This window comes from Coenobita brevimanus, chromosome 60 (assembly GCF_032717465.1).
Source record: "Coenobita brevimanus isolate Jiangsu-jjx chromosome 60, ASM3271746v2, whole genome shotgun sequence".
NCBI lineage: Eukaryota > Metazoa > Arthropoda > Malacostraca > Decapoda > Coenobitidae > Coenobita > Coenobita brevimanus.
Genome location: NC_137013.1, coordinates 42,598,134 through 42,614,231, shown reverse-complemented (window position 1 = coordinate 42,614,231; position 16,098 = coordinate 42,598,134). Strand labels below are relative to the sequence as shown.

At 39.8% G+C, this 16,098-nt stretch overlaps 1 protein-coding gene across 1 annotated transcript; it reads right to left on the bottom strand.

Annotated features, from left to right (window-relative positions):
• Nucleotides 1-6,433: 6,433 nt before the first annotated feature.
• not (ubiquitin carboxyl-terminal hydrolase nonstop) lies at nt 6,434-15,912 on the bottom strand. The gene is made up of 11 exons (XM_080275080.1): nt 15,793-15,912; nt 14,093-14,222; nt 12,783-12,998; nt 11,793-11,965; nt 11,493-11,639; nt 10,684-10,787; nt 10,136-10,278; nt 9,517-9,620; nt 8,089-8,240; nt 7,349-7,498; nt 6,434-6,476 (listed from the first exon to the last, which is right to left on the bottom strand). Exons 1-11 carry the CDS (start codon nt 15,910-15,912, stop codon nt 6,434-6,436), a joined length of 1,482 nt encoding a protein of 493 aa, XP_080131206.1.
• Between the last annotated feature and the right edge of the window lie 186 nt (nt 15,913-16,098).

Below are 16,098 nucleotides of genomic sequence, written 5' to 3'. Positions count from 1 at the left end.
CACCAGATACTTTTAATCAATATACAGTATAGGAGAAATACCTGGCTGTGAAGGGGGTCATAAACTATCTATCTTTCCATTCCTTACTGCCCCTTAGGACTGGAAGAGTCTGCGGTAAGGCTACTCAGTCCCAACATACAGGGAGACAGTGACCAGGTCCAATCCCCTGAGTGTCATTTGTAAACAAACAACTCCTAACATGCAAACCCATAAAGAGTCAGATAAAACTGAAGCACCTTAACCCACTAGGCCACCATTAACCTCACTGCTTTGAGAGCTTTCCCGTTGATCGAATTAAATAATCTAGCAGTAGCAAGGACCAAATAAAGAAGGCATCACCATACTAAAGGGGATACAAGTCGTACTCTAAGTAGCTCTGGAGATTTCCTAACAATTTTTCCACAGTGGTTTATTGTGCACATTACACTTCAGCATCCTCTTGTGTTAGTGATGCAAACCATGTTGACATCAAGACAAAATAACCAGCATACAAAGGAATATTCATGTGTAACATTTCAGCACAGCACACCTCCCTATCCTGTTATATCATATTATTGCTAATTATGTCTATTTAAAAACATAAGAAAACGTTAAGGTGTAATATGCGAAACAAATCACTTAGGAGGAGGTGCTATGAAGTCTCCTGTGTCACCTAAAATACCACCTTAAGTGGAGAATATATCACTATAGAGGCCAAAGAGTACTGATCAAAGTTTCATCACTGTCTTCCAATCATCTGACTGTCAAAAGTAGGCCATAAGAAAGAGCCAGCCCCACTGAAGAACTACAAAACTCCACTGAATGTAATCTACCGCCCTACCATGACATCATTTTGTTCGTGCTACCTCGAACAATTATATTTAGCTGAAGGTCTGTCTGTCTGTTTCTCTAAACTCCAAAAGATCCCTCCAAAGCTGAATATAACACTCTGGAGGTAGCACAAACAAAATTTCAAACACAGGTCATTATACAAAAACTGCTTCAATACTGAGACATCTTGGATATACTCAAAAACAGAAAAAACTATAGTGTAAGCTCAGTAGTATACTCACTAAACTGATGCAGTATACCCAGTAAGCTGATGCAGTATATTCACTAAGCTCAGGCAGTACACCATGAGGCTCAGAAAATATACTCAATACACTACTTTGTAAAATATGCTTGGACTGAGGTATATACTGTATATCATCATTTTATGCTTAACCACATTAGCAGTATAGATAACATGTCATATTAGGCCACATTCTAAGAGGCTCTCTAGAGACACCACAACACCTTTTCCTAAGTTATTTGTCTTGCAAATAACACCTCACTACCCTCTTGCCTGTTACTGATCCACACTACAGTATGTTGATATTAAAATGATATAAATTACCTAGAAGAGAATGTTAAGGTGTAATATTCCCATACATTACATCTCAAAAATATTATCTTCCCGTATAATATTTACACGATGCAATGAACACACAAGAAAGAAATGGTATGATGAGCAAAATAAATCGTTGTGGAAGAGGTGACACAAAGCCTCCTATCTATACAATCCACTGTAGTCAGTTTATAACATTCAGTAGTATCAATAATATCTATTTCCCTTTCACCCTCTGAGTCTGAGGATATCTTAATTTTCCTCTTACCATCCCCTGACACTTATTCTGCTTGGGATACTCTTCACATTGAAGGGGTTAGATAAAGTCTTAATAAATCTCTTCAGTAAGAATAAAACCAGTGTGGTACCAGCAAGAATAAACTAATGTTGGACATCACCCAAAATCAAAGGTTTAAGACAGGCAATCACCATGTTCACTGATCACCAATGCTGCATTTTTTTAAATATTCAACTACATAATTTTCTCAGTGATCATTGTGGTTGCATTTTTTTTTTAAACCTTCAACTGTCTATCACAAAATTCACAACTTTTTAGCTATAGTTGCATTTTTTAAAATACCTGTAATTAATTTGTCCATCACCATATCAGAAATCCTTAACACTGCATTTTTTTTCTTTTACCATCAATATGTCCATCACCACAATCACAAATCATCACTATCATCTTTACTATTGCATGTTTTATTATTATTTTTTATTCATTATTTGTCCACCATCACCACTACAGCTGTTGTGTGAGGAAGTTTCAGTCATAAATGAGATCACCACACTCTCCTACATACACCACTTTCTACACAACACGGAGCACATTTCTGACAGGTGAAGCAAGGCAAGGAGGTGCCATCTTAAAAATTCACAAGTTTTGTTACAAGTTTACCATTTTTTCACTGTTTTAATATTCTCCCATCTGTGCTTCACCAGCATGGGGAAAGGTTAGATCTGGCTAACACTCTCCCTCCAAGCAGAAGGTTGTAATATGACCTGATGCTGACAGATATTATGAAGCCCTAAGTTAATAATAATAATAATAATAATAATAATAATAATAATGAAAATAATAATAATAATAAAATAATAATAATAATAATGAAAATAATAATAATAATAATAATAATAATAATGAAAATAATAATAATAATAATCCATCCATCATCTAGTCCTATGTCGCCCCATAGAGGAGCACAGGAACCCGAGGCTAGGCAAGTTGGTCCTAACACTTAAGATGAGAGTAAAAATAATAATAATAATAATAATAATAATAATAATAATAATAATACTTCATCCATCCATCATCCAATTCTATATCGCCCCATGAGGAGCATAGGCAAGTTGGTCCTGATATTTAAGGAATAATAATAATAATAATAATAATAATAATAAAATAATAATAATAATAAAATAATAATAATAATAAAATAATAATAATAATAATAATAACAACAATAATAGTACAGTTCCATTGGTATCTAACTCAAAGAAGGCAGAAAGATGCGATATCCTAAATGCAGTAAATCCTCCTTATGCTTTATGAAAGTGACACTATACTCGTACAATACAAATACTGTCTAATACATTTCCACTGTTTTATATCATGCTGATTTGCCATCTCCCGAACAAGCATGGTCTCTCAACATACACTGCCATGATATAGACCCATTACTACCTAACCGCGATCAAAGTAGAACCTTCTGCTTCACTTGATTAAGAGGGGCACCAATGCACTTCCCAAAAACCTGTCAAAAATGACCCAACTCCACCAATCTACAATGGTTAAGAGCTAATATTATGACCTTACAAAAAGCACAGAATACCTGATAGCCTTTCCCCTCAATAACCCTATTAAGAACCGCGGCAGAACGTACAATACAGGTTGAAGACTAGATCCAATTCAGTGTGTGTATGTGTGCGTGTGTGTGTCAGTCATGGAAGACTCAAATAAAGACAAGATACAAGGTGCTGAAGGGCCATATCATGAACACGTTCTATGGATGTAAAATCATGTTCAAACTGTTCTTTGGGTGTAACCTTATGTCCAAATGAAGAGAAAGACAGCCAAGCATGAACAGGAAATGGCATTCTCATTCTTGTCTAGCTGTCCTTCTCTAAAAGAATGGTTGCGCAAAAGCTATGGACACAATTTAACATCCCAAAAAAGGGATAGTTTTATGAATGAGTGCATGAACATGGAAGCAAACCTCTAATTTTTGATGGTCATTCATGGAATACCTGTAACTGTCACATGTAATCAACCTACATACCACATTACAAGTGTAGTCAGCAATCATACAGAATGGTCCGATATGTTCTTCCATCATCACATTTATGAAACACCTGTAACTTAGATGTGATCTACCTGCCTCCCACATTACATGAGTGTAGTCAGCAAAGATACAAAACTGCCAGTCAGGTTCTAATACCATCACAAACTTCTACAGATTATCACCGAAAGTAAGACTTGTCACCATCTCTGCACCCTTGATTTTAATATGACCCTTACACCCTCACTGCAATGTAAGTTTTTTTTATTTCACTTTGCCTACTGCAAAATTCTAGGTGGCATAGGAAGCTTTAAAGCACTTTTTCTTAGCTATGTACTGTGCACATTATACCCTGATATTCTCATTATGTTATTTACATATCTGTAGTAGCAACATATTTTGGCTAAGTAATGTTCAACTTGCTGAAAGGTGTAATATACAAAATACTCATAACTATCCTAGGTGGCATAAACTTTGAAGCATCCTTTTCAAAGTGATTTCCTAAGCATATTACACCTTGATACTCCTATATATGTTTTTTATGTGTGAAGCACAGATACAGTTGTCTCAGTAAAAATGTAAAATGCAAAATAGATACCTTAGCTAAGGAAGAGAGGCTATGTACTAACCCATGCCACCTAGAATACATTCCTTTATCAAGACTAGGAAAGACCTCATGCACTCAGGTAAAGAATGTCTACCCTCTTCAGTGAGTCTCTCCTATGCTGAAAAAAGTTGTCTGGAAGTGACAAGAGTAAAATAAAAAAGATAACACTGCAGAAAGCATTAAGTAGAGTAACATACTAAGCATCATAATGCCTGCTTTTACACTGTTTTTTAAATGAATATTATATAAAGTCAATTCCACATTACTCTATTCAACAGGTGTAAGGGCCTGAAGTTAAGCTACCACAGTCCGGAGCAACTGACCAGACTACTTCCCCAATGGTGTTTTGTAATAAAAATACTCAGGCACCTCTAGGGGCTTGAACCCACAGTATTCAAGGCCATCACTCCAACTGGGGCATTCTAACCACTATACCACATGAACTAACAATGTTATAATTACTGTAACCCATCGATTCCCAGACAATTTTATTTACTTTATCCCTGCTCCCTCCAGACAGCTTAATTCAACTCAGGAGAGAGACCTGGTGGTCGAGGAAGTTAAAGCACAAGGGTATGGCCAAGATTTGTTACTCAGGCATTTACAATCAGGGAAGGAGAAGGGTATCTGGTCACTCTTGCCTTGGCTGTGTGAACTGAGTAGCCTAGCCCCTGACCCCCACACTCCTGCATGCGCAATGCTGGACTGTGTGATGGATGGATGAAGATTTCCCACTCTGAAGGGGTTTGTGAATGCTGTATCTAATCCCTACAGTTGGAAAAATCTCTCTCAAACTAAATAAAATTTTCTGAAGATAGTATGGAATTAAAAATATATATATATGTAAAGTCACTGACTGAGTGAGGTAGGAATCAGGAAAGTAAGAACCATCATCATCATCATCATCATCATCAATCATCATCACCACCACCACCACCACCTTATTCCCACTTAAAAAGACTGGGTGAGGTAGGATTCTGAAGTGAAAGAAATATCATCCCAACCTTATTTCCACCTAAAGAGACAGTGAGGTAGGATCCTGAAAAAGCAAAGAAATTGTATATAAAAAAAAATAAAAGCAAAACAGCATTCTTCAGGATTTCAAGCAATACGGGATTTAAGGATTTATTTCAGGTGGCTTTGGAGATTACGCAACCCTTCCTCCTTAGCAATCTATTTTGCACATAACACCAATAACCTCCAGGATGTTACCGATGCAAACCATGTCAATACTGAAATGACACAAATAACATAAAAGAAGATGTTAAGGTGCAATATGTTAAATAAATCACTAAAGAAAAGGTGCTACAAACACCATATGCCACCAAGAATAATGCTCTCTGGTATGTTTCTCTACTTAACACATTTTTTCCCCTCCTTCACTACCAAGTAAGAAAGTACAGATTGTGACACCCTGAATGTAATCTCCAAAGTCTGCAAGTTCTAAACAATACAAACTAGAAATGCATACTTGTTAAATACTTGTTCCATCAGCCCTAACTCTATCCTATATGACCTTCATGGTCACTGTTCCCATTTATTACCATGGGATAGCCACATACCACCAGAAGAAAAAAACACCTAGACTTATTTATCTCCACAAAGTCAGTCAGCTTACACTAATCCTGTCCTAACACAATACTTGTTATTTGACTCAAACATTCAAGTTATTCTATTTTACTCAAACATTCAAGTTTGTATTTTACTGGAACATTTGAGTTTACATTTACCAGAATATTCAAGTTTGCTGGAATATTTGAGCTTGTGTTATACTGAAACATTCAAGCTTCTTTTTTTTACTGGAACATTCATGTTTGCATTATACTGGAACATTCAACTTACCATTTTACTGGAACATTCCAGTTTGTATTTTATGGTAACAGTCAAGTTTGCATTTACTGGAACATTCAAGACAATACAGGAATATTCATGTCTGTATAAAGTATACTGGAACATTCAAGTTTGCATTTACCAACACATTCAAGATGTGACTGGAACATTCAAGTTCCCATTACTGTATACTGTACCAGTACATTCAAGTTTGTATTCAGACTTGCAGAATGACTGGGGAGTGAGTTACCTTCACCATGACAGAACTCGCCTCCAAGACCCACCACCAGGGGGACTGGGCCGGCTGTCATGACCGAGGCTAAGCAACATCCACTGCCTCGGGGCCGTTTCTCAGTCATACTCTAAGATCTGCTTGTGGTAGAAGAGCAAGTACCTGCAATGGCATAAAAGTTATTCAGTTTATTCAACACAATTTACTTCAAGTGAAAAAAACAACAAATTTGGAAAGATAAAATGGCATTCCCCCAAGCTAGACCCTGTATTGGATCATACAGCCCCGCTAGGTTACAGGAGTGTGCTACCATTCCCGGCACGGCAGTCCCGGGTGAGGCTCGAACTCGCAATCCCCCAATAATTATTACGAGCCTAGTGCTCTACCACTGAGTTTGGAAAGATAAAAGCCAGTTGCTTAAAACAGAAACCATGAATTCAAATCTCAATTTATGAGTCATTTGAGCCTATCTACAAAATACCGCCCATCCTCCAAATTATTCTTCTCCCCTGAAGTATCTCTAACCTCAAAGTCAATTTTGCTATGCCTACAAAATATAGTTTCCAGATATTCATATTATCAACCTCCTAATGTAGCTCACATGGCATTGGTATTCTGCAGTTCATCCTACTTTCTCTCCTGCACTGCATACCAAAATTTATTGTAATTCTTACCATTCAAATACCATAAATTTGCATTTAGTTCCATAAGCTATTTACGGTACGAATATGCAGAATTACCTAGCTCCCCGTCAAACAGCAAAACTAAACTTTTGTAGGATATGGAGCAACTGGATGCCATTCTTGTGGCCAGACCAGGTTCATCTTAACTTGGACCTGGAGGACTGCAGGTTGAAGTTGTCCAACTGCTGCATACCACTATCCTCTTTCGAAAGGATAGGGAGTTAAGGGACGTAAGAGTAACTACGTAGTCAAGCAGCCCCATTATATCAGTGCCACAGCAGAAAGTCATCCCCCTCCAGCACCTACACTTAAAATACAAGCCCTCAACACAATCTTGCCCCAGTGGCGCACCCTTCACTGTGTAATACGTCGTGTATAGTGGCACGGGTGATCATGTGGTCATCACACTTGTACCACTGGTCCCGGTGTTGCCTCACAAATGCCGTGTAGTGTCCAGCATCTAAACTACCCACGTGGTTCACAACCGCAAACAGCGAGTACCTGCAAGGAAAAGAGGTGATACAATGTACATACTGTATAGTACAACCTATCACCTTCTTCCATTTCTGTATCAATATAAAAGCTATAATATACTTACCTATTGACATGTACCTAAATTCTAGAAGGGGTGGCCTTGAGCAAATCCCCTCCATGTCACCCAGTTCTCAGCCATCTTGCTATTCCTTCTCCAACCCAAACCACCCTCACTCGTACACCACTCTATTCTAGCCCCCGCCTCATCTTCAGTCTCCTCCCCCTCTACTTACACACCAATACAAAATAAAACTCACAAAAAACTCATTCTGCCCCTCATAATAATGCCAACCTTCACACTGAAATATTTACCTAGAGCACCCTGCTCTTTCAAACAGTCATATGATGCCAAGCTTCCTCTAAGAAATCCCAATATGGAAGCTGGCCATTGTATACCTGATGTCTTCTCTGGACTGGAAGTTATGCCAAGAGCAACACCAGCTTAATACTTCCCAACAGTTACTGCAACACCGCTGGGAGAAAGGAGATTATGAGATATGTATTACAACTTGTAACAATGTGATTCTCAGCTTGGACTCTGTCTCTATTTACTTTACCTATTGTTTATATCGGTGGGATGTGCTGTGATGCCATTGTGGTTGTTGTTGTTGTTCCTTCTGTTTGACATAAATGGAGTCATGTCCAAGTGCTCAGGAAATGAAATGAAAGTGGATATTTTCTTGTGTAACCGGTTGCTGTGCTCAAACCTCTGCAAAGTGAAACAAAAACAAGCATTACATCATCAAATCCTGTCTTGCCCCATGAGAGGCATAGAAGCCTGCGACTAGGCAAGTTGGTCCTGACAGTTAAGATGAGAGTGACCTGCCTCACACATCCCTGAGTGGCATTATGTGAGCAATAAACCCCAACCACCCCTTGGATATAAACCTGCACAGGCTCAATCAGATTGGAATACCTTAATTACCCACTAAACCAACAGGAGCCATAATTTGGTTACATGGTTACCAATCAACAAAGTAAATGGTTTCCTGGTGTACACGAAACCATTTGGCTTGTCACTCATAGTAGAGTCACCTGTAGACAGAATTAAGAGGAAAGAATGAAGGAATGACAGTAGAGGACGGAAGGAAGGAGAGATGGAAGGAAGAGAGGAATGGGCGGTCACCCGAGAGCAGTACTATATTGAATGAGTGGATGGATAGCGTTCCCACCTACCACACAAACACTTCAAAAGCTCACTCTAGAGGAATTTTTCTGAGCTGAATATGACCATTAAGTGTATGCCTCAACAAAATATCTACTTAAGTGTCTACAGCAGCAGGTAGTAGTAACAATATCAGAAGGCTCATCTAAATGTGGACCCAATGAACCACTGACTGAAGCTGCCCCACTCCTGCAGTCCACTAGCATCCTTTTGGGGGGAAACAGGGAAGGGGTTGAGGGGGGGATGTTTGCATAACCAGGCAGCTGCAGTACCCATTAATGATGGTGCCACCCCATGAAGGTATCCTCTCTAGCATCTAGCATCAGCAAAAACTAGGGAGTTCAAAATACTGACTGCAACATCTAACGCAGATGAAAAAAAAATATATATCAGTTTGCAACCAGAATTAAATACCTGAGCCATTAACTCTTTGACTGCAAAGTCACATAAGCTTTTTGGACACTGTCAACATCATTTCAAACCTAATTCCTACATGAGAAATGAACCAAGACAGGATTAAAAAGTAACAGAAAAACTATTAAAAACCAAGTTCAGCATTAACAAGAAAAAAATCAAATTAAGGTTCCACTGCACCCTAGAAAGTCTCCCCAGACTTACTTAACCAGCTACATGGATAAACACTTTGATATTTAGCACCATATCCCTTCCCTACGATCAAATTAAAGTTCCACTGCAACCTAGAAAGTCTCCCCAGACTTACTTAACCAGCTACATGGTTAAACTCTTTAATGTTCAGCACCATATCCCTTCCCTACGATAAGAACTGCCTGTACGGCGAACAATACAGTGGGCATCTCACCTTGAGATGAAAACTACAAACTATTGGAAGCTTCTTCATAGTGAGCTGCTTAGTAGACTCCTGGTAAGTCTGACACCCGTTGCATTTGATCTTGGCGCTGCTGCCTGAAACACGAATGTACCACTGTCAACGTACAATGCCGCTGGAGGCTCATCTGGATGCGAACCCAGTGGAGTGCAAGCTGGTATCATCCTTCTGCTGTCCACAATTATTCTTTTTGGGGACAGGGAACAAACAGAGGGATGTTTTATCATCACTAATTGCATGATGTGAAGGTGTTCCCCTTAATCACCACCAACCTCTCAAGTTTCCTTCATACCTGATTTTTTTCTCCTCCTCCTCCCATATCATTGTCCCAACAGCTTCTTCCACCTCATGAAGTACCAGACAAATTACTGTGACAGGAATCAGTTGCTCATTGCAGAAAGGTCTATGACATAACAATGCCTTTAGGTGTACGGCTGATCTAGAAAGTACAATGCAGCAGGGAGTTGATAGTTTCCTAAATGAATAATACAAACCCTAATGTCCTGGAAAATTAACATATTTTTGTGCGAGACTGCACAGTGACAATACTTAATACGATTACAGTGAAGTTGAGGAGGGTAGTGTGACTGACCTAAATGCTCCGGTCTAGTGAAACGATCGAGACAGTCAGCCAGCGACGTGGGCACAGTCTTGTCTGTTTTACTGGTGCTGTATGGACAAGGGCCCAGGTCCAGTGAAATGTCCCAGAATGGATCTATGGTGGTTGACACTCCACTGTAATAGAATGAAATGAAATACAATAAGAAAATATTGTAACTAAGTATTTTATCAACATTATGATGCCATGCAGGGCAATAGTACAGTCTTATTCTACTGTACCGATATAGTGATCTACTGGATACTGGCTGCAAAAGGACAAATCTCCACCAAGTTAATGTGAATGAACTACGGTATATGGGCTATACCCAAAAAGAACAAACCCACCACAGCCCTAATAATACATTTGCCAATTTTCCTCAACACTCTACATCACTATCTGGATACAGATGTACACTATCAACACTTATCCTACAGAGAACACCATTGTCTGATAGTTTCAGCAGTGTCACAGTTTCTCATCACTGAAACAGCATGGTTATAATAATGGCACTGTAGCTGGATATCAGCATGGTAACTCACTTGCATGCCTGACAAACGACGTCTGACTGGAGCCCGCCAGTAAAAATTTGGTCTATAATACAGGAACATGTGTGCGTAGAGTCACCATTGGAGGGAGGGTTGCCCTGAGGAATGCACAAAAAATTAGTCTTATGTTCTATTAGTACTATAAAATCAGAAAGCTAATGGGAAACAAAGACCTAATACATTATCAAAATAACACCCTGTGGGGCTGGGCTTTTTTAGTGCATAATGGAAAGAACCAAAGTTGAGCCTGTGAAACAATTTTTTTTTTTTTTTTTTTTTTTTTTTTTTTTTTCATACAAAACTGAGCAACAACAAAAAAGGCCAAATTCAATGTACATCATACTGAGATGTCTGGACACTGCAGTTACAAGCAAGACAGTTCCAGAGTTTACCAACTGCATATAAGGCCATCAGTGCTGTAACTCCTGCATTAAGGAGTTTGACATACAAAGGGTGAAAGTATATGGTATGCAAGGTTGGTTACTTTTTTACCTGACAGTGGTGGTGAGGGACATTAAGGGCAGCAATGACGAACTCGTGTGCATCCCGCTGGGAAGAGTCCAGTTCATAGTTGGCAGCAATATAAAAGTATGTGTGTACAAATGACAGCACTGAAGTGTAAGAGAACAAAATTATGAAGGAGTGATACATGATTGTTGTGTTATCTGATACTGAAGAAGTGACAGTGTAATGTGAAGTCACAGAAAAAATGTTCAAGAACGAATGAAGGATTTTGGCAGAGTTGGAATGAGGAACGGCTGGGGTGGAGCACAACTGGAGTGACAGAGGGCGCTTCTGTTTACCTGACAGTGGCGGTGAAGTACATCGAGTGCAGCAATGAAGAACTCGTGTGCATCCTGCTGCTCATAGCCAGCCAGATGGCGGGCATGGGTCCAGATCATGTGCAGCAGTTTGTGTAGGATCAGGGGTGCCTTGTTGCCACTGTAGAACTGTAAACCAAATGTTGTTAATAGGGATTATATTCCTGGCATTGTAGGCTACACTATTCTTGTTACTCTTTAGTTACAGTAGACTTCAAAGATGGACAGATGGCAATTTCAGACCAAGCTAAAGTGAGAAGGGTGTATAATTCTGCCACCCACCTCCTGGAAGAGCCTGGAGATCTCACAGACGAGGCAACGTGATGAGTCATTGTTGAACTGGCACACGTGGCGGTCTGAGAGGAAGTAATCCCTCAGGAGTGGCGTGTGTGTCAGTGCTTGTATGATGCAGCTCATGAAACAAGTGTTGCCTAGGTTGATTAGCCCACGTAGACCTGATATACAAATAGGATTTATAAGTTATCACCATCGCCATCACCATCATCATCATTATTACCATCATCACTCAACCCTAACTTCCACCAAAGGGACAGGATGAAGATGGATCCAGGAACAAAATCATGATCAGCATAAATTACCTCCTCCTAAAAACAAGCCATGAAGTACTGCTATCACGTAGACCTATGGTCATATTTATAAAGAAGCCTAACCCATTTTCACGATAAGCAAGACTCTACAGCAGTTAATCAGACTCAAGAATCACTTTCCTTCATCATAATACTCATTCTCACTCTGTTGTTAAGTATTTGGTGGCTGACAGGTTGAAGACAAAACCACAAGTACTCCTTGGTACACAATCTTAAGAATTACTTAGGCTCAGATGAGTTTACAGATAAGGCACCAAGAAACATTATAAGGCACAAAGGTCACACTTCCTGTCCTATTATCAAAAGGATGTGCCATCTGATTATACTGCAGTCTCTCAAATGGCTGCATCATGATCATCAAAAGAGGAGAAAAGACAAGGGGAGGGGAGAAGAGAAAAAGGGAGAGGAGGGGAGAGGGGAGAGGGGAGAAGGGGAGGAGAGAGGAGAGGAGAGGAAAGGAGAGGGGAGGGGAGGGGAGGGGAGAAGGAGAAAATAGGAAGAGAAGTGACAAAAAGATAAGAGAAGAGAATACAGTATATACTGTATAGGGAAAAAGAGGATAGGGGCTGAGTGAAGAAAAAGCAAACAGGACAACCGACACAAGAGATGCTCGGTTGGAATGAGTGGGACAAAAATGTACCAAGGTAAAAAAGAAAACAACCACCTATGGTAGAGTTTGGCGTAGGTCTCCTACGCTTAGGGTGTGCCTGCAGCAGCGTCATCTCCACAGCATCAGGCGCCCACGCTCGGTACTCCGTGTCCAGACCGAGTGAGCGGCGGGACTTTTCTTTGTATGCCAGGGCAATCCTCCGCACCTCAGAGTCGTAGACATAGTCACCGCACGCCACACACAGCACCTGACCCTGGTCCACGTCCACCACTGCAGAAGGGAGACAATGCATAGAGATGCCCCACCTTCCAACGGGTAGTAAACTCTATTTTTCTTGCCATACAACTGTATTTATGCTACTATACCTTGATGAATGTTATTTCTAGAAAAACTGGTGTCTTTTACTCACTACCATGATGACATGAACCTGTACTGCGCTGGGAGAGAGAGAGAGAGAGAGAGAGAGAGAGAGAAAAGGATACCCCTCTATGCAGACAGATTTTCTTTTCTTTTTCTGACTTAATGGGTTTAATATATCATAATAAGATTTTTGGCGTCTGGTAATAGATAGATAGACAGATAGAACCCTGGCACTAATAAAAGTAATCACCAAAGCCAGGAAGGTGGCTGAACAGAGGTGGGTTGGTGCCACTTGACCTCTGAAATCGTGGAGGTTACTGAGTGAGCACAGCAGCTGTGAGCCTGTGAACCGATTTTGGATTATTTGTTTATCTGGCTAAATGGGCTTAATACATCAATATACGATCCCTGTTACTAATAAAAGTAATCACCAAAGGCAGAAAGTTCGTTGATTCGAGTCGGGGTGGTGCCACTCAACCTCTGAAATCTTGGAGGTTACTAAGAGAGCAGAGCAGATGTGAGCCTGTAAAGACTGTCATTCATCTCCCACGGTCCTAAATCAGTGTTGTAAGTGTGGTGGAAGCCTTCCATTTTACTTCAGTTGCTTGCAATGGCTTCTCAATGTTGCAGGATGTAGATCTATGTCGCTGGTGGTTTAGTGGGGGCCGTAGCTATATCTACGTCCCTAGCACGGTACGGGTTAAGCAAGCATAAAACAATTTCTTTCTTGTCCACCTCTCTTAAACATGCTGGGAAGGGTTACAATGGATGACTGCCCCACCAGATGTTATTTCTTTTGGGAGAAAATGCCTTCTGTCTGACATAACCCATGGGATTGGGATGCTCCTATTTACATCATATAACATACCTCACCAATAAAGGGTTAAAATAACAGCTGCCTGTACAGGCAATGATCAGCTGAATAACATCATATGGCATTAGATGGATAAAATACTAAATATGAAACCAACAGCATTTTAATAAACAGTAAACAAATATCTCACCTAGGTTGTGATGCATGGATGTGGCATGGTCTTGTATGTGTCCCTGGTAACAAGCAAAATGGATGCAGTGCAGGCAGGCGTGCACCCGCGGACTGTGAACACCACACACTGAACACACACACCATTTTGCCTGGGGGTACAAAACTGGTTGAAGATGGCTTGTAAGACAAAAATTGGTAAATATTCTGTTTCAGCTCGTACCAGATATACTTTTATTTTTGTATGTTTTTTTTACATGAACCAAATCATGCAGGGTCTTCTAAATGACCTTTCTGTTGCAAATGCTTTCTTTAATCCTTTAAATGATAACCTCACCAATCAATGATCTTGGTTCAACATCAGCCAACTACTATCCTCATCAATCGACGATCAATTCAGATCAAGTATTGATTTTTCGTTTCACAGTGGACATACTGGTAATTTTTGCAATAATTTAAGGATTAATAATAATAAGTACAGACTATAGGAGGATTCTCAACCCTGTCCATCATTTATCACATACACAGCAAAATGACTTGATCTAATCTAACACAGCCCAAGCAAAGCTCCTCTGCCTAACCAAACTTACTTCTACTGCAGCTGGAATAGCTGGCAGAGCTAACAGCCAAATTTTCACCCTACATTATTTGTTGACAAAAGCATTGGGAAAGAAAAAGTCACAGAGAAGACCTACTCTGATCGGCCAATGTTAGAAAAAAAAAAAAAAAAAAAAAAAAAAAGAGGGGCGTGTCTATCCAAAACTGCAATAATACCAACTATTTTACCAATGATGGCAGAAGTAAAATAAAATATATAAATAAATCAGTTAAACTATTAATGTTTCTTCTAAAGCAGAGTACACACTAAATAGCTCCTGCATATATTATATGGGATCTTTTATTTCAAACTTTTGGCAACATACTAAAAAATCTAAATTAGCTCATCTCAACTATGCCCTCAGTAATCTAACCTACTTCACAGATTACATTTCATTAGTTGATATTAACTTATACAATTAATGATAACATATACCTTGTAAAGGCTTATTACATAACATGAAGACTGCACTCCCCTAGGCCTATGAAGAAGGTAGCGCTTACAGTACAGTGGGGCATAGAACGACCCAGCAAAAAAATTAAAAATAAATAAAACAATGAATGTGCTCATAATTTTCTGCTGAAACTTCTCAAGCATTAACAATCGATTACAGCGTCTTGGTACTTCCTGCCTCACGTCACAACAAATGATTCACCTGACAAAACCGCGTCTGATAAGATATGAATGAAATCGTAAATAGTAGTGGCAACACTTGTATTTACCTATCAATTTCCAGGGCAACATCGGTCTAAAACGCATACTTGTCAAGCGGAATGTTTTGAAGTAGAGAATATATGAAGGATTTGGGGCTGGGAATAAGAAAGGGGGTCTGTTTCCAAGGAGATAATTTAGTATAATTAATCAAATTGAGGTAGGTGGCAACAATGCCTCTCAGCTGATCGGTCACCACCACCCAAAACAAAGCTTCTTGTCAAATGCAAACATATATTGCAACTCCTCAATTTACAACCATGACCTTTATTAATAGTCCCAACCCATAGCTACATCACTATTAAATATACTCTAGGTATCAGAAATGATAAAATGGGAATACTTTAGGGAAAAACTGGTAAACAAGGAAGGGTTGGCCCTGGACTCGCCGCCGATCAGCTGACGGACCTCACCTTCTGCTGGCGCGCCGCTTTACTCGTGCAGAAGACGAAGAAGCTGTAAATTATGCGGAATGGCTGCGTCCCTTTCGATGATTTGAACTCAGAAAGATGAACACATCCTTCCATGCTCATAGTTTCACTGATGAACTCCCATTTGGTGCTGGTTGAGGGTAACAAAACGATTGAGTTTCACTGCCAGGCTGTCCTCCTGCCCCACGCTGCCTCCCAGTGCTGCCACCTGCCGGCCCTGCGCACTAACAAAGGACTGTATTCTCGATCCGTATTTATAAAGGATAACCAAATTTTACGATTGATTGA